The sequence below is a fragment of the Nycticebus coucang genome, chromosome X (genome assembly GCF_027406575.1).
Source record: "Nycticebus coucang isolate mNycCou1 chromosome X, mNycCou1.pri, whole genome shotgun sequence".
Taxonomy (NCBI): domain Eukaryota; kingdom Metazoa; phylum Chordata; class Mammalia; order Primates; family Lorisidae; genus Nycticebus; species Nycticebus coucang.
The window spans coordinates 7997805-8013952 of NC_069804.1; the positions used below are offsets into that span (position 1 = coordinate 7997805).

Sequence of the window (16148 nt, forward strand, 5' to 3'; positions counted from 1 at the left end):
TCTTTTTCTTTTTTTTTTTTTTTTTGAGACAGAGTCTCACTATGCTTCCCTGGGTAGAGTGCTGTGGCGTCACAGCTCACAGCAACCTCAAACTCTTGGGCTTAAACGATTCTCTTGCCTCAGCCTCCCAACTCACGTGCTTTCTGTGCACACACTGAATGTATATTAGAAGCACTCCAGCTGGATGGGTTAAGATCATCCCGTTAGGTCCTGCCTTCCGAGAGTGCAATGCTGAGTGGGCTGCTAGAGCTGTGACAAGTGGTGACTCAGAGAGAGGAAAGACGGGCTGGCAGCCAACTCCAGGAGGGTCTTTACTGAGGACAGGGCAGCAGAGCTGTGCTTGGAAGCTGAGCCAGGCTTCAGATGCAGACGTGAACCTCTGTCAGCCTTACCAAGCTCTTCAAAGCTGGGAACCAGAGCAGGAAATCTGCAAGGGGGGTGGGGGAGGCTGCAGAGGAAAGGGAGGCTTGAGGGACGGCCGGGGAAGAGGTTGTGCAGACTCACCTGGAGAGAGGTGTTTGCATCTACCCCAGGTGATGCAGATGCTGTGGGCCTTGGGCGCATGCTCTGAGAACCCCTGGGCTAGCCCACCAAGAGCCTAGGATGGTACCCTTCCTTCTGTGGAAACTGGTTCCACAGTGACGGGGAGCTGATGGTTCCGGAGTGAGGGGGAGATCTGGCCAGAGCTGTGTTGCCAGGAGATTTTATCTGGCAGGAGCTAGAGACAGACTGAGAAAGGAAGAGGACTTCCCACAGGACTAGCAAGAAACAGAAGGAAGCACGGGGTCAGAGCTGGGCTTCATTTGGTGTTTAAAGATTCAGCTGCCAAGCAAAGCCTCCTGTCCCCCCACGCCATCTGTTCCTGAAGCATGTGCCCTCCATGGCCCTCCCCAGACTCGGAGGTCTGACATCAGGAAGCTCCGCGTATATTCGTTACTTCCCAGCCCGGCCCTTTATCTGCAAGGCCTTTCCCACTCAGTGCTCTTTCAACCCTCAGATAGCATTCCACCTCTGTAAGTGGACCACCCCAGGGACTGTAACAAACTGGTCACTATATGGAGGTGGTCGCCGTAAAGAACTAGGGCCCACTGTACTGATACGTGGGGCATGTCTGTTCTATGAAAATTAGGCCAACTTGAGGTGGTTAGTGTAGGGAGCTGGTCAGCTACAGAGGGTCTACTATTTTCCCAGCAACCCTGACCAGGCTCAAAGCCTCCAGCCCCCCACCTCTGCAGCCCTCCCATCATAGTGTCCAAGCAGGGTGTAGAGTGGGGATGTGGGCTCCCTGCAGGCCAGGACCCCTCCCTTTCAGCTCCCAGCCTTCTTTGCTTGGCAGGTGGTGCTTGTACTTTACTTTCTCATAAAGTTAGGAAACTGACCCAACACTGACGTGCTTTTTTTTTTTTTTTTTTTTTTTTTTGAAGAGAAGGAAGGACTTTTCTTCTTTGTGAATAATAAAGATTTTATTGTGCAGTTCTTCTAATAATTTCTTTTAAAACTTAAACAGAATATTTGATCTGTAGAGCAAATATTTTTGATTTTTTTTTTCTCTATTTCTTTTTTTTTTTTTTTTTTTTTTTTGCAGTTTTTTGGCCGGGGCTGGGTTTGAACCCACCACCTCCAGCATGTGGGGCCAGCACCCTACTCCTTGAGCCATAGGCACTGCCCTTTTTTCTGTATTTCAAATGAATATTTTCTTTCAAGTCTAAGGTAAAGTTCAAGTTGTAGTTGAGCCCTTCACCCAGGGGGCGTGCTGAACACCCTCACGTTGTGCACATTAGTTGAGATCCTGCCAATCAACCTTCCCCCTTCTCTACCCTCCCCTCAAAAGACTGTATTTGTGTTTTATCCTTTGTGTGGGCGTGTGGCTGTTTATCTGTTGGTTTCATACTATTGTTGAGTATGTTGGATACTTTTCCCTTCATTCTTGAGATAGTTTACTAAGAAGAATGTGTGGTTCTTAATGTTCAAGGACATCCCAATATTTTTTAAAGTTGTGATCTGAATGCTATCCTTTCCAAGGAGTGGGGGGAAAGACTTTTCTAAAAAGTTAAGTTTGGTATATAATTAGTGGGAAAGGATTTCAGGGGACCCCTCTATTAGAATGAACGGTTTCTTTTGGAGTACCAGAAACCCCACTGCTGATGTTGTTCATACTATATAATTTTGATAGCTGTATGAAAGGAATATTATGGACTAATTCAAGTTAATGTTTGGGGGGAATACACAAAACCAGCCATACCTAGAAAAGAAAGCTGCCCACCACACCTGCAAGATGGAAGGAATGCACAGAATTGTATCTGCATCCTGCTTGTCACACCCACAGTTCTGGGGACCAGGTGGTTTAAAGCTGTGCATCTTGTGCAGGAGGAAATACCACAACCTTGTGAAAAGGAGTCTCTTTTCTGGGCCACCTTGGGGCTGAGGCAGTGCTGGAACTAAGCCAGAGGGACCATAACCAAGGGTGGGCACCAGGTGGCGCCAGAGTGGCTTCGTGCCCAGATCCCTTGACTTGCCCTTGGGCAGCCAGCCTGCAGGGCGGGATGTCCCCTCCTCCATCCCCTCTCCTGTCTCCTTATCCACATAACCCAGCCATTTCAGAGGCACGAACACACAGAAAACAGCCTGACCTTGGCTTGATTCCTAAGCATGTTCATTAGGCACCAGGAAATTCAGGGAAGTTGGGAAAAAAGCACATGTATTTTAGGAAATTTTCACCATTCCCAGTAACCACTGTGTCTTTAGTTATGGCAGAACGTGTATAACCCTTTTGGCCACGTGTCTTCATTCGTTTCTTTTTTATTTATTTTATTTCGTTTTATTTTTGAGACAGAGCCTTAAGCTGTTGCTGTGGGTAGAGTGCTGTGGCATCACAGCTCACAGCAACCTCCAATTCCTGGGCTCAAGAGATTCTCCTACCTCCACCTCCCAAGTAGCTGGAACTACAGGCACCCGCCACAATGCCAGACTGTTTTTTGGTTGCGGCCATCATTGTTGTTTGGTGGGCCCGGGCTGGATTCGAACCCGTCAGCTCAGGTGTATGTGGCTGCCACCTTAGCCGCTTGAGACACAGGCACCAAGCCTGTTTCTTTTTTTTTTTTTTTTTTTTTTTTTTTGGTAGAGACAGAGTCTCACTGTACCGCCCTCGGGTAGAGTGCCGTGGCATCACACGGCTCACAGCAACTTCTAACTCTTGGGCTCACGCGATTCTCTTGCCTCAGCCTCCTGAGCAGCTGGGACTACAGGCGCCCGCCACAACGCCCAGCTATTTTTTTGTTGCAGTTTGGCCGGGGCTGGGTTTGAACCCGGCATATGGGGCCGGCGCCCTACTCACTGAGCCACAGGCGCCGCCGAGCCTGTTTCTTTTTTAAAGTAGCCTTACCTCAATTAGAGTCATAGCTGCTAACTAGGTGTTCTTGAAATTGACATATATATCTGTGTGTTACCTTTTTAAAAAGGAGTTTCTGGGTTTGTTTTCATTTATTCATTGCCTCCTAGAGCATTGCCCATCATCTTCAGGTAGTTGTCAAAGATGTGAGCCAGCTGAGATGCGTGTTACGAACATGTGGGATATCTCACTTAACTGTGTTGCCGCCTGCCATGGATGCTGTGCTGTGGGGAGCCCTCTTCCACGCCATCAGCCTCTGATGCCCCCAGTTCTGGCTCTCCATCTTTCTTTCCTCCTTCTCGGGCCTACATTTTGATCTCTACGTGTACATCTGTGTCCTCCTGATAGACACATCCGTAGTGTTGTCCCGTAGCTACCACAGATATACAGAAGGCGTTTTGCTTTTTTTGTAATTGTGGTAAAATACATGTAACAAAATTTACTAAAGCCCCCCCCCCCCGTATGTAGGGGGAAATGGGGATTTGTAGCTAAAGGTAACTTTATTTGCGAAATAGTCAAAGCAAATATTTTGTAACATTTTATAGAATGAACTTTTAAGGGAAAAGAAGAAATCTGAAACGTTACTATTACAATTTTATTTTTTATTATTATTTTATTATTTTTTTTGCAGAGACAGAGTCTCACTTTACCACCCTCGGTAGAGTGCCATGATGTCACAGGACTCACAGCAACCTCCAGCTCTTGGGCTTTTGCGATTCTCCTGCCTCAGCCTCCCGAGCAGCTGGGACTACAGGCACCTGCCACAATGCCCAGCTATTTTTTGGTTGCAGTATACCGAGGGTGGCGGGTTCAAACCCAGCCCCAGCTGAACTACAATTTTATTTTAAAACAGAGTATTCAGGTTTTAGCAGACAACATTTTGGTGCAGGAATGGGGTTGCTTAGTCCTTTTATCTGTTAGATTGCTTCTGCGGTCACAGTCTGATTTATTTACAGCACTGAGTTAATCTTTGTTTCTGCAGGAGGTTAATAGTTGGATAAAACTTTTGTTTTGTTAGGGATTTGTTGAGGGCTGATAGGTTAACGTTACCACCAAGCTGCTCTCCCTATAATAGTAACTAAGTTAAAGATGTGGGTCCTTTTTAGGCTTGAATTTGAGGAATGGGTCCCAGGGGGTGATTCAGTGTCTCTGCAACAGTTCTACAAACTAAAACTTTGTGTCTTCAGGAAGGGAAATGCTTAATGGGTATCTTCAGAAGCAGAATTAAGATCCATACCCTCTATTCTGATGATCTCTGCTGCATGAAAAGTTGTCCCAAAATTCTTGGTGTAAAATAGTATTTCCAGTTGTAAAATTGCATGAGCACAATGCAGTTGACCTCTATGGAAAGAAGCACATGTGTGTGCTGTGGCTGGTTATTAATATTTTTGGATGAAAAACCTGCTATAGAAGATCTCCAGAAGGTGGTCATCTCCACATTTTGGGAGGGTGGGGGAAGAGGCAGTGTGGATAGTCACCTGCTAGCAGGCACTCAGGAGTGCAGCAGTGTCCTTACCATGCAAGTTGGTAGCCAGCATGTGGCTGTTGCCCTTGTCATGTGGCTGGTACAACTGAGGAACTGAACTTTGGCTTCCGTTTTGTGCTGATTAATTTAAATAACGGCTCTGGCTGGTGATTCCAGCAGCGCTTTAAGACGATGAGTGTCTTGTCTCCTAACTCATGACTCAGGAGGGGCCGCATCTGGGATTGAAGCACATCTGTCTGGGACCAAAGCCAGGTGTCCACACAGGGACAGTGGCGACAATGACATGGGCCTCCTCAGGGGTGACTTGAACTGCTGGAAACACCCGGGAGTTTCAGGCCTTGGTTCTTGCTATTGGCAGGATTCCTCAGTCTCTCTCCATGTCCCCTCTGCAGGGGACACAATGCACAAATGACTCCTTTCCCTCCTGTGTCAGGTGGGTGGGCCGAGACTGTGACAGCTGGGGCTGCCTGGTGTTGCTCTCTACATGGCCTTCCATGTGGCTCGCTTGGGGTCTCGGCTGACACGGCATCTCAGGGTCACTGGACTCCCCATAATCTAGCACACATGCTTTGTGAGAACAAAAAGTATTGCTAGTATTTTTACACGTGCTTGCTAATGGTAGTTTTTTCGGGAGGACTTTTATTCTACCCGTGAAGAACTGCCCCACTAATCCCAGCTAGCAGCCCACTTTTCCAGGGGTGAGGCTGAAAGAGCGTGGCCAAGAGTGTTAGGCATTCTTTCCTTTTCCCAGCGTTCTCCCCCGGCCCTTTGCCTCGAGTTTCACTCAGTGTAGTTTATTTCCTTCATTAATTACTATAAGGGAATATGAAAGAAGTTGTGGATATCATAGGCCAGAAAAAGCCAGCTGAAAATGAAATTCACGTGGCCAGAACCTTCCTTACGAGGATTTTGAGAAATTCTATGAGGTACAGTCTGGGCTTTTATAATTCCTGTCCTCCTGTGGTATGATGAATTTGTCAGTTTTATTCTTTCTGTCTGGCTCGTGGGAAACTATTAGGAAGCCAGCACAGTCCACATTTGGCCACCCATAGACTTTTTTCCTTGTTAAAGTGATGTGACTCATGCAAAGTTTTGTGTTATGAATGCCTTGGGGGTTTAACTTTCTCAGATATTCTTTGTTGCTTATTATTATTTAATATTTTGCCTGAACAATGATTTCCATAAAATACCTGAAAGAGCTCAACTGAGTGTCTTCTCCATTCGTGATTGGGCTTTCGACTTTCCAAAATGAGGTCATTTTTGTCCCAATTAGAGAAAACAGTAAAGCTGTAAAGAGAAAACAGTAAAACTTCCTGTAAAGCTGGGAGAGAGGCAGGTCTTAGCAACATTCTCTTGCAGGCTCTGTCACCTTACTGACATCTGTAGGGTTTTTCAGCTGGTCATACGACAAGCATGGACAGGTGTGGCCAAAACACTAATAAGCCCCACATGGGATTGGGGCGGTTTCAGGGAAGCCCAGCAGGCTTTTATCAGGAACAGAAGCCCTGGCTGGCAGGGAGTCTAGCCTCCTGGTCTGGGGTGTCCTGATTCTCGACAGGGACCCCTGGGTGCCTCCATGGGTGCATACAGTAGGCTCAGGGGAGGACATGCCTCCTGAAATTAGGGAGCTACAAGCCAGCTGTGGTTACTTAGTTACCCAGGTGAATAGAGATAAGCAGTGTGAACCCCGGGTCACCCAAGGGCCCGTAACTCTTTGACCATTTCTCCAGCTTGACCCCTTCTCTGCTCCTTAGCCAGGGCCCTGTGCAAAGCTGTGCTGAAATGCAAAAGAATAGGAGAGGGGAGAGGGCAAGGTTTGCTCACTTACTTATTTACAATAAATTTTATTTATTTTTGTATTTGTAAAGTTTTAAATGGATAAATAATAATTGTACATGTTTGTAATGGAGTAAATTTTAAAGAGGGCTCTCCGTGATTCCCAGTCTACATTAAGTCAAGTTGGTGGTGAGCAAAAACCTAAAAAGAGCGCGCATGCAGTCTCAACAGGAAGCCCCCGGGCTCGACGCTGCATAGGTGGCTGCAGCCGTAGTTCCTGCACTCCTGTCATGACAGGAGAACGTCCAGCATGTGCTGCCCTGAATCACCTGCGTTCTTTTCCAGGAAGAGTGATCTGAGCTGGAGGCCTCACTCCTGGCATGCCACCAAATTCTCTGACAGCCACATCGAGCCAGCGGCCTCTCTGTTCCCCTCTGCTAGCGGTGGCCCTTCCTGGCACGGCCAACACCACTCCAGGTAGGTGCTTGTTCACCACAGGGGTGCCAGGTTTGCTCAGCATTCCACAGACCAGGCCTTGCAGCCCTGTCAGGAGGGCACGTGTCTTGACTTGAGAATGATTCTCACATTTCTGAGGAGGCAGGGCCACGGACACTTGATTATGGTTAGAACTCTCTACGTTGTTCCCTGAGCAAGCGTGTGACAATGGAAAACAAAGAAATTGCAAGATGGGAAGAGTAGGCTGGGCCTGTATTGTGGGTTGTTGCCTGAGGAGCGCCCTGGGGCTTAGGTTTCAGCAGAGTGCCTTTGGGTAGCCGAGCAGACGCCAAGCAGTGGATTCTGAGGTGCTGGGCTACTATTCGGGGCACTCTTGTGCCTACAGCCATCATCACCCTTCAAATTCAAGGGTTTTCCATGTGCATGAGAAGGCAGGAGTTCTTTACTGGGCAGCAGGCATATTTCATGTACTCTTCCCAGGAGGTTCTGTTAAGTGTCTGCACCCTGTCCTCGGCCTTCTTGGGGTTGGTGGCAAATATCCTCACTTGTCTTCTGCCGGAAGGATGGTGGTAAGAGTAGATAGTGTGGTTTCAGGGTGTGTGCATGTGTGTGTTGCCACATCTGTGAGCATGCATGTGTTTCTGTGGGTGTGTGCAACTGCATGTGTGCGTGGATGTGCATGTGTGTCTGTGTGCAGTTGTGGTTGTACCTGTGTGCCTGTATGTGCGCATGTGTTTTTGTGTGCCTGTGCATGCACACCTGAATATATGTGAGTGTGCAAGCATGTGTGTTCATGTTGATCCATGTATGTGCTTACGGTTGCGTGTGTTTGGAGCTAACAACCACACAAAATCTATTTTCTGACTGTAATCAAACACTGACCTGCTGCAGAATTGCTAAGTGCCTATGAGACATGAAGGGAATACTTCTCAAATACAACATCACCTGCTTAGGACAAGAGGTGGTGGTATCTAGAGCCCCAAGTGTTTTAGGAAAACCAGAGGTCCTCTACTGAGCAGTAAAACGTAAGTAAGGAAGGGGGCCTTTTATTACTGATGGGACTTAATGTAGCAGGGTCTCAAGTAAAGACACATCTGTCTTCCCCATGTCGGTGTGGAAACAGCACTTAGTGTATTTATAGCTGCTTAGACATAGGCTCTTTGGAGGGGTCACTTAGGCATATGTTGCAGGGAGGGTGGCCAGGAACATGCCCCTGGTTTGAAGACACCTGTCCTTACCAGAAAATGGAGTAAGACTCCCTCACCTGAAGACTCAGCCAATCTGTTCTCCTGTCCCCTTTTTCTGGGCGAGCAGTGTGCTCCGTTCTCCCTTATTTTGATTGTACCACAGCTTTTGTCCCTCACTCTGAGCCATCAGCTGCACGGACAGTTACTTCCTCTCTGGAGCATTAACTTCTCAGCTGGTGATTTATTTCTCCCTCTTAGGGACCGTCTTGTGTGGGGGGTGCTTGTTCTGTGGTTCGTGAGTGGCCCCAGAGACTCCATACGGTGTGACCAGTCCTAAGTGCACCTGCATATGGCTTTGCTAGTAAAGCCTGTTACCCAATCAAATGACAGACTGACTGGAGGGTGTAAAGAGGACCTGTTAACACTTTACTGTTTGGGTTGGGAAGCGAAATGTTAGCCTTGAACTTTCTCTTTTAATTTTAATATTGTTCTCATTTGATTGCTTTCTTTGTATTGTTAATCCATAATAACCATCATTTCATACACTAAACCAGGGGTCCACAACTGATTCTGCGGGTGGGTGGTGGAGTAAATATTTCTGGCTTTGTGCAGCAGACAGGCTCCTCTAGCATGAAAACAGCCACAGACCAAGCATGAACAGGCACAGTGTTCCAGTAAGACTTAATTAATAAGCTTCAGTGTGCATTTCATATAATTTTAACATACCAAATAGGAAAGAGATTACTTCTTTGAGTTCTTTCCCTCGGTCCATTTAAAAGTATGACATCCATCCTCAACTCCAGGGCTATAGCATGCCAACTTCTGCATGTGAGTCTCAACTCAATGGCTGGCAGGCGATATGGACCTTGGACTGGGAGAGGCGCTGGCCTTCAAAGGTGTCTGCCTGGTGAAAAGTCATTCAGTGGAGAGAACGCAGTTTAGATGTGCTGGGCTGAAACCTCAGACCCAGGGTTCTTACCCGGGGAGTTACTGTGGGAGTCTTGACACTTGGTCAAGGGCACCATGCTCATGGCTCTGGCCCTGGCCCTGTAGTCTTGCCCTTTGCCCATGCTAGACGCTAAAGCCTGCCCATCTTTGCTTTGTTTTTACAGTTCTTCCTCCCATGACTTGTCCAGCTCGTGGGAACAGACGACCCTCCAGCGTGCCTCTGGCCACTTCAGCTCCCTGGGGAGCATGGACAGCCTGGACCACCCCTCCCAGCACTACCCCTCTGGCCATCTCTCAGCAGCCAAGTCCAACAGCAGCATTGACCACCTGGGTTGCCATAGCCAGCGAGACTCGGCCTACGGCTCCTTCTCCACCAGCTCGGGCACTCCAGACCACACCTTGTCCAAGGCTGACGCCTCTTCCATAGAGAGCATCCCCTACAGCGTGGGCCTCTGGGAGGCCTCCAGGCAGGGCGGCAGCCGGCACGGCCAGGCCACCAGTGACCCTCTGGGCCTGGAGGAGAGGCTTGGGTCCTTCCCGCCCAGTGTGCCTGGTGACAGCAGCAAAAGCTCCAGGCCAGAGGACAGTGCCGTGCCCAAGACGTCCTCTTGTGGAAGGTCCAGTTTTGGGCCAGTCTGGCATGTTCCTGACAAGAAGAAAGCACCTTCCTCCCCACCCCCACCCCCGCCCCCTCTCCGCAGCGATAGCTTTGCTGCCACCAAAAGCCACGAGAAGGTCCCGGGCCCCCCACTCTCAGAGGTGGCCACCACCCAGCACTTTACAGTCCTGGCCCAGGCTCAGCCTCGCAGTGACTGGCGACCAGACCCTGCTGATCGGCCACGGAGGCCCGTGCGCCCCACCAGTGGGAAGGGAGCAGGAGGCCTGGGCTGCCTACAAGAGCCCCGACTGGACTCCAGCCAGCCATCCTCTGAAGACAGGGTTCCTGGCAGGCTCCAGGCCTCTCTGTCCAGCACAGATGTGCGCTTCTTACAGCCTCCCCACAAGGGACAGCACCCAAGGCAGTATAGTGATGAGAGCCCCTTTGTCCCTGAGAATCCTGGGGCTCCTATGCTACCGAGGGAGCTATGGGCCACAGGCCTCCGACAGGAGCCTCCCACCACCCACCTCCTGGATGACAGCCATACTCAAGTGAGGTACCTCAGTGCTGCCGACCAGAAGGTGGACGTCAGCAGGCAGGGCCGACGTCACTGCGTGTCAACCAGGCAGCCCCTGCAGGCGGGCACCTGGGCAGCACAGCCCCGAGGGGGATGCTGGCCTCCTAGTGTGGCCCTGGGGGCCCTCCAGCATCCTCCCCTGCAGCTGAGGGGCCAGAGCTTGCACCGGCACCTGTCTCAGCAACAGGAGCTTCGGGATACCCACGAGGCAGGACGCTGCTACGCCCTAGACACAGGGGCCGAGGGTTGCTCCACCGGAACCCAGGAGCCTCCCGGGGCCAGCCTCATGGACAAAGCCAGCCAGCCGCCACGGGCAGACAGCTCCAGGTGGGAGGCTGGAGAAAGCAGTGAGGTGTCTCCCCAGAAGACACCCCTGCTGCATTCCCTGGCCCAGGAGGGGACGTGCCAACTGGAGAGCAGCCAGGGTGGCGGCACAATGAGGCCCTCGCCATTCGACACCCAGGTGGGAAGACCCACGCGGAGGAGTGACCGATTTGCCACCACGTTGCGTAATGAGATCCAGATGCGCAGAGCCAGGTTGCAGAAGAGCAGAAGCACAGCGACTCTGACTGGCACCGGCGAGGGGGAAGATGCCGCCAGCACCCCGACAGAAGGACCCTTCTCCGGCACCTATAAGGACCACCTGAAGGAGGCCCAGGCGCGGGTCCTGAGAGCCACGTCTTTCCAGCGCCGTGACTTAGACCCCCACCCAGTGGAGCAGCACTCAAGGTCAACAGAACACAGGACGGGGCACCACGACACCTCACCCTCAGTGCCCGGGGACCCGGATCCTGTGCCCCACTTGTGGGAAGCGTGCCTGGCCAAGCCAGCCTCCTCTGGAAGCAACATGCCCCAGGTTCCCCGCATCGGAGGCCGGAAACGGTTCACGGCAGAACAGAAACTGAAGTCGTACTCTGAACCAGAGAAAATCAATGAGGTGGGCCTCTCGGGGGCCTATGGTCCTTGCCAGCACCCCAGGACACCCGAGGATACTATGGGCTCTTTTGCTGACAGATGGAAGTTTTTTGAGGAAACAAGCAAACTGGTTCCCCAGAGGCCTGGGCAGAGACAAGTGCCTCATGCATTCCTAAGAGAGAAGCCGGAGAGGCCCCGGCCGGCTGGCCGAGGGTGTGAGGGCACCGAGCCCTGCTTGCACACCAGCTCCTTTGGGGAGAGCCTCACCAGTCACAGAAGAGCAGAAAAGGCAGGGAAGTTGGAAGCCCCACAGCGGCTTGGAACCTTTGCAGAGTATCAGGCCTCTTGGAAGGAACAGAGGAAACCTCTGGAGGCCAGGAGTTCTGGGCGCTGTCACTCAGCAGATGACATTCTGGATGTGGGTCTGGACCAACACGACAAGCCGCAGTTCATTCACGAAAGATCCCGGTCGTCGCCATCCACAGACCACTACAAACAGGTGAGTGTGGAGCCACAGTGAGGGCACAGCTGCCCTTGGCTGTCATGAGACACAGGACGCCCAAGGTCAGGTGGCTGGTGGCAGTGCTACTTCAGCTGTGCTGTCTGAGCATCTGTGTCCATCAGCCTTTCTAGTATCACCTGGTGTGAGAGGTACTAGGGGACAGACATTGGTACATACGTTCATGGCACCGTTAAGTGCCACATTCCTCAAAACCTGCAGCTTTCATTCCCAGCCTGGTCGTTACACTCTCCGGCTTCTGTCTTTCCCGTAGTTAGCTTGCCCCGCTACCTCCCCGCTAGGCGAAAAACCTGGAGAGAAACTATAGAAAACGGTGACGAATCCCTCTGAAATGAGCACAGGTGGCTTACAGTGACACACGAGAGCCACTTTTGCAACATTGATGCCATTTAATATTTTCAGTATTTGGTTTTTTACAGTCTTTGGTTTTTTATTTGTAAGATTTTTGTTTTGTTTTCTTTTTGAGACAGGGTCTTGCTCTTTCGCCCTGGGTAGAGTGCAGCGATGTCATCATAACTCACGCCTGGGTTCAAGTGATCCTCCTATGCCAGCCTCCTGAGTAGCTGGGTATACACCCAGCTAATTTTTTTATTTTTGGTAGAGATAGGGATTCACTCTTGCCCAGGCTGGTCTCAAATTCCTGGGTTCAAGCCATCCTCCAAACTCAGCCTCACAGAGTGAGAGGATTATAGGTGTGAGCCACCACACCGGCCTATTTGCAAATTTTTTCTTTTTTTTTTTTTTTTGAGACAGAGTCTCACTACATCGCCCTCAGTAGAGTGCTGTGGCATCACAGCTCACAGCAACTTCGAACTCTTGGGCTCAAGTGATTCGCTTGCCTCAGCCTCCCGAGTAGCTGGGACCACAGGCACCCGCCACAACGCCCAGCCTTTTTTTTTTTTTGGTTCTAGTTGTCATTATTTAGCAGGCCCAGGCCAGGGGCTTGAACCTGCTGCCTTCAGTGTATATGGCTGGTGCCCTACTCACTGAGCTACGGGCGCTGAGCCTTTTTGCAAATATTTTTAAGAATTGCCCTAAGGCAAAATATATTTAAAATGCATTTAACCATTGTACTTTTTTTGGTGAGAGTTAGCATCAAGCTTTCCAGAAAACTCCATATTCTTAGCCATACTTCAGACTCACCAGTCTCTCACCTTCTTTCTGCTTTTTTGCCTGTTACATCTGGTTTTGTAACTTATTTAATTTCTTATTTCAAAGAAAAAAAAATTCTGCCGCAACAGATGCAATTTCTTAAAACAAACAAAAAAACAAACCAGTGGTAGATTTGATGTAAGATATAATAATATATAACACGAACACAAGAAAGCTGCCGGCTTGCTTTGTGGCACCCTGGTCCACAGACCAGACCCTGCAAGCATTTATTTCTGTGGTCGGTCTGGCTTGTGGACGATTCAGCATGACCTCCAAGAATCCCATGTGTGCCCCATCAGGAACAGAGAATCCCACACTCTGACAAGTCCTAGGACTTGAGGCTTTACTGCTTTATCTGTGACCAGCTGTACTTTCTTTTATTTCTTTTGGCCAATTGTGCCACACAGTTACAGCTTCACATAGGAGATCTGTTTCCTGCCCAGAATAGAAGTGGTGGGCGGTGGGGTCTTAGTTCAATCGCTTCAATGAAACGCTTTGTAGAGCTGAACTGGCAAGCCTCTCCGCTGAGTCCCGGGATGGACAGCAGGCAGCGTCACTGATGTCGTGGTATGGGCGTGCAAGGCAAACCCACAAATGAGGGTTTTCATAATGACGGACGTTCTCCGTGTCTGTTGTGCTGTCCCTCGCAGGAAGCTTCTGTCGAACCACGAAGGCAGGCAGAGGACCCCAGGGAGCGCAGAGAACCTCCCTCTACAGTCCGTGCCGAGGAGGGGCAGTCCACATCGAGGTGGGTAAAATTAGGATTTGGGGTTACTAAAAAGGTATTTTGGGGCGGGTTTCTTTATGGTGGGTGAACGCTCAGTGAATATGGCCAGATGTCTGGTTTTTGCCAAGCCCGAGTGACCATGGTTGCATGGTTTCCAGCATCCCCAGTACCCTGGAATTTTGAGCAGAGCCCATGCACCCCACGTACCCCACATCCCTGCCTAAAAAAGCGTCCCAAAGACGGAGACGCCTTCTAACACCATGGTGACGTTTTTGGTTCTTAAAATGGCTGCTGTGTCTTCCTTACAGTGAGACTCTTTATGGAAACAAAAAGAAGTTCGGTTTAAGCAGCTTGAACGGAGTCTTTGTCCTGGGCACCTGGCTGAAGGGAAGCTTTGGCCACCTAGCACACAACTGTGTTTCTGGCCCATGGTATTGGAAGCACAGTTGCCTCTAAGGCTTGTCAGTCAGAAAGGAACAGGCAAATCTTCCTAAATTGGACATAGCTAATGAGTTTATTTTGAGGTTTGAAATAGAAATCAAGTCAATTGGCTCCCAGGCGGCAGCTGTGGCAGACTGTGGCCGTAATTCCAAAATGCGCACGGTAGCTGTTTCATTGTGGTGCGCATGGGATTTAGATTAACTACCAGGAGGGCAGGAGAAGAAAGTGTACATCTCTGCAGAAGACGTGTGACCTTATTTCAAAAGGGCCGGTGAAGGGGTAGAAGCTAGTGCACAGGACACGGTTCTGGGTGCAGATTTTTCTGCTGCCTTAAGAACCTTGGGTGATTGGTGTGCCATTCAATTCGAACGCTGAGTTCAAAACTCAAGGTTCTGTTGCAGAAATTACCAATTTAAATGTTTGCTTTGAAGAACCTGGTATAATGGGGTCTGATTTCATTTGGCTTTGAGCTGAGTGCGTTAGCCTTAAACAAGAGTATCAAATATTTATGTGGCTGTGAGGCAGCAGGTCTGACACTGTGTGTGTGCTTGTGTAAGAAATCTCTGCACTTACTTTACAGTCTGCACGGATAAAACAAAGAACACTTGGGTAGGAAAGGCCCATGAATAATCCAACTACAGAATTTAGCCGTGTCTGAGAAGCACAATTACAGCTTTATTACTGTGGATTCCGAGCGAGTCACGTGCCGAGCGCCAGCTGTGGTCTGTCTTCAAAGCCGGCTTCCCGGCACTGCTGCCATCCTGAGGCCAGTTGTGCAGAGCGTGTGGGCCTGGCACTCGGGGGGCTCTGCCACGCAGGCCCTTGCTCTGCCTGGGCTGCAAGCACTGAGACTATGTCGTGGGCACCATGGTGGCCAGAGTGTAGCTATAGAGGGGGTTACCATGAGCAGCTCTCACGTGCATGCTGTGTGAGTGAATGTCCCTGTCGTTACTGAAAGCACAAGAAGCAGGGGGTGGGGCCAGCTCTCCATTTGTCATGGCTGTGTCTCCCAGCGGACTGTACACTAGGCTGAAGAAATTGGTTCCAGAAGCTCTCCGCTTCTGAGCTACAAACCCAGCAATTTTCAGACTTGTTTATGTGCTTTTAACAGGGGAGAGGCTCAAAGAAATTGTAGAATATGCATGTTGGAAAGTGGTTTTCAACTTTTTCCAGAGACTATTTAGTGTTTGAAGGGTCAGCAACAAAGAATAATATACCCAAAAAGTTTGATTTGGGAGTAATAGAAATGAAAGTTCAAGCAAAGGGTTATCTTTTGCCCACCAAAACCAAAATCTGCCAAAATGTTCAAAGATACAGTGTTCTACATAAGTTTAAAGCAATGTAAACATATCTGTGCAAATAATATAAATGACTAGTCTCCTAATTGACATATGATAATAAAACGTGTTTGCTGTTGTATTCTATTTGGGCAACAGAAGAATGTTGGAATAGGAGTTGTTTTTTGTTGGTTGTGTGTGCAGATCAACCAGAGATAAAATGTTTTGTGAAGTTGAGATCCCGTGTTATATAAAAAGGCAAATAGGGCAAAGATTCTGCCCCAAAAGGGACCTCAGTGCAGAAGGAAAAGAAAGACTCAAATACTTAGGACTGAAGTGATGGCACATATTTATAATTTTGTTTTTAAGTTATGTTGTGGCTTCAGGAGCTTGGAGGAGAGAGAGCCAGGTGACTTCTGGCTGGGTCACAGGCAAAGCAGACAAGTGTTTGAGTTCAAGTTAGCCTGAACCCAAGGGTGCAGATCCAGCAGTTTGCCTCTGCCCGGTTTTTTTTTTTTTTTTTTTTTGTAGAGACAGAGTCTCACTGTACCACCCTCGGGTAGAGTGCCATGGCGTCACACGGCTCACAGCAACCTCTAACTCTTGGGCTTACGCAATTCTCTTCCCTCAGCCGCCCGAGCAGCTGGGACTACAGGCACCCGCCACAACACCTGGCTATCTGCCCGGTTTTTCCTGTCCT

At 49.5% G+C, this 16148-nt stretch overlaps 1 protein-coding gene across 2 annotated transcripts in view; it reads left to right on the forward strand.

Moving 5' to 3' along the window:
• SHROOM2 (shroom family member 2) overlaps window positions 1-16148 on the forward strand; it is a 140329-nt gene that overhangs the window by 76797 nt on the left and 47384 nt on the right. For both annotated transcript variants that reach the window (XM_053580999.1, XM_053581000.1), the window contains exons 3-5: window positions 6996-7127; window positions 9406-11830; window positions 13654-13751. In XM_053580999.1, the coding sequence (XP_053436974.1) occupies window positions 6996-7127; window positions 9406-11830; window positions 13654-13751 (2655 nt within the window). The remainder of the gene's footprint in view (window positions 1-6995; window positions 7128-9405; window positions 11831-13653; window positions 13752-16148) is intronic.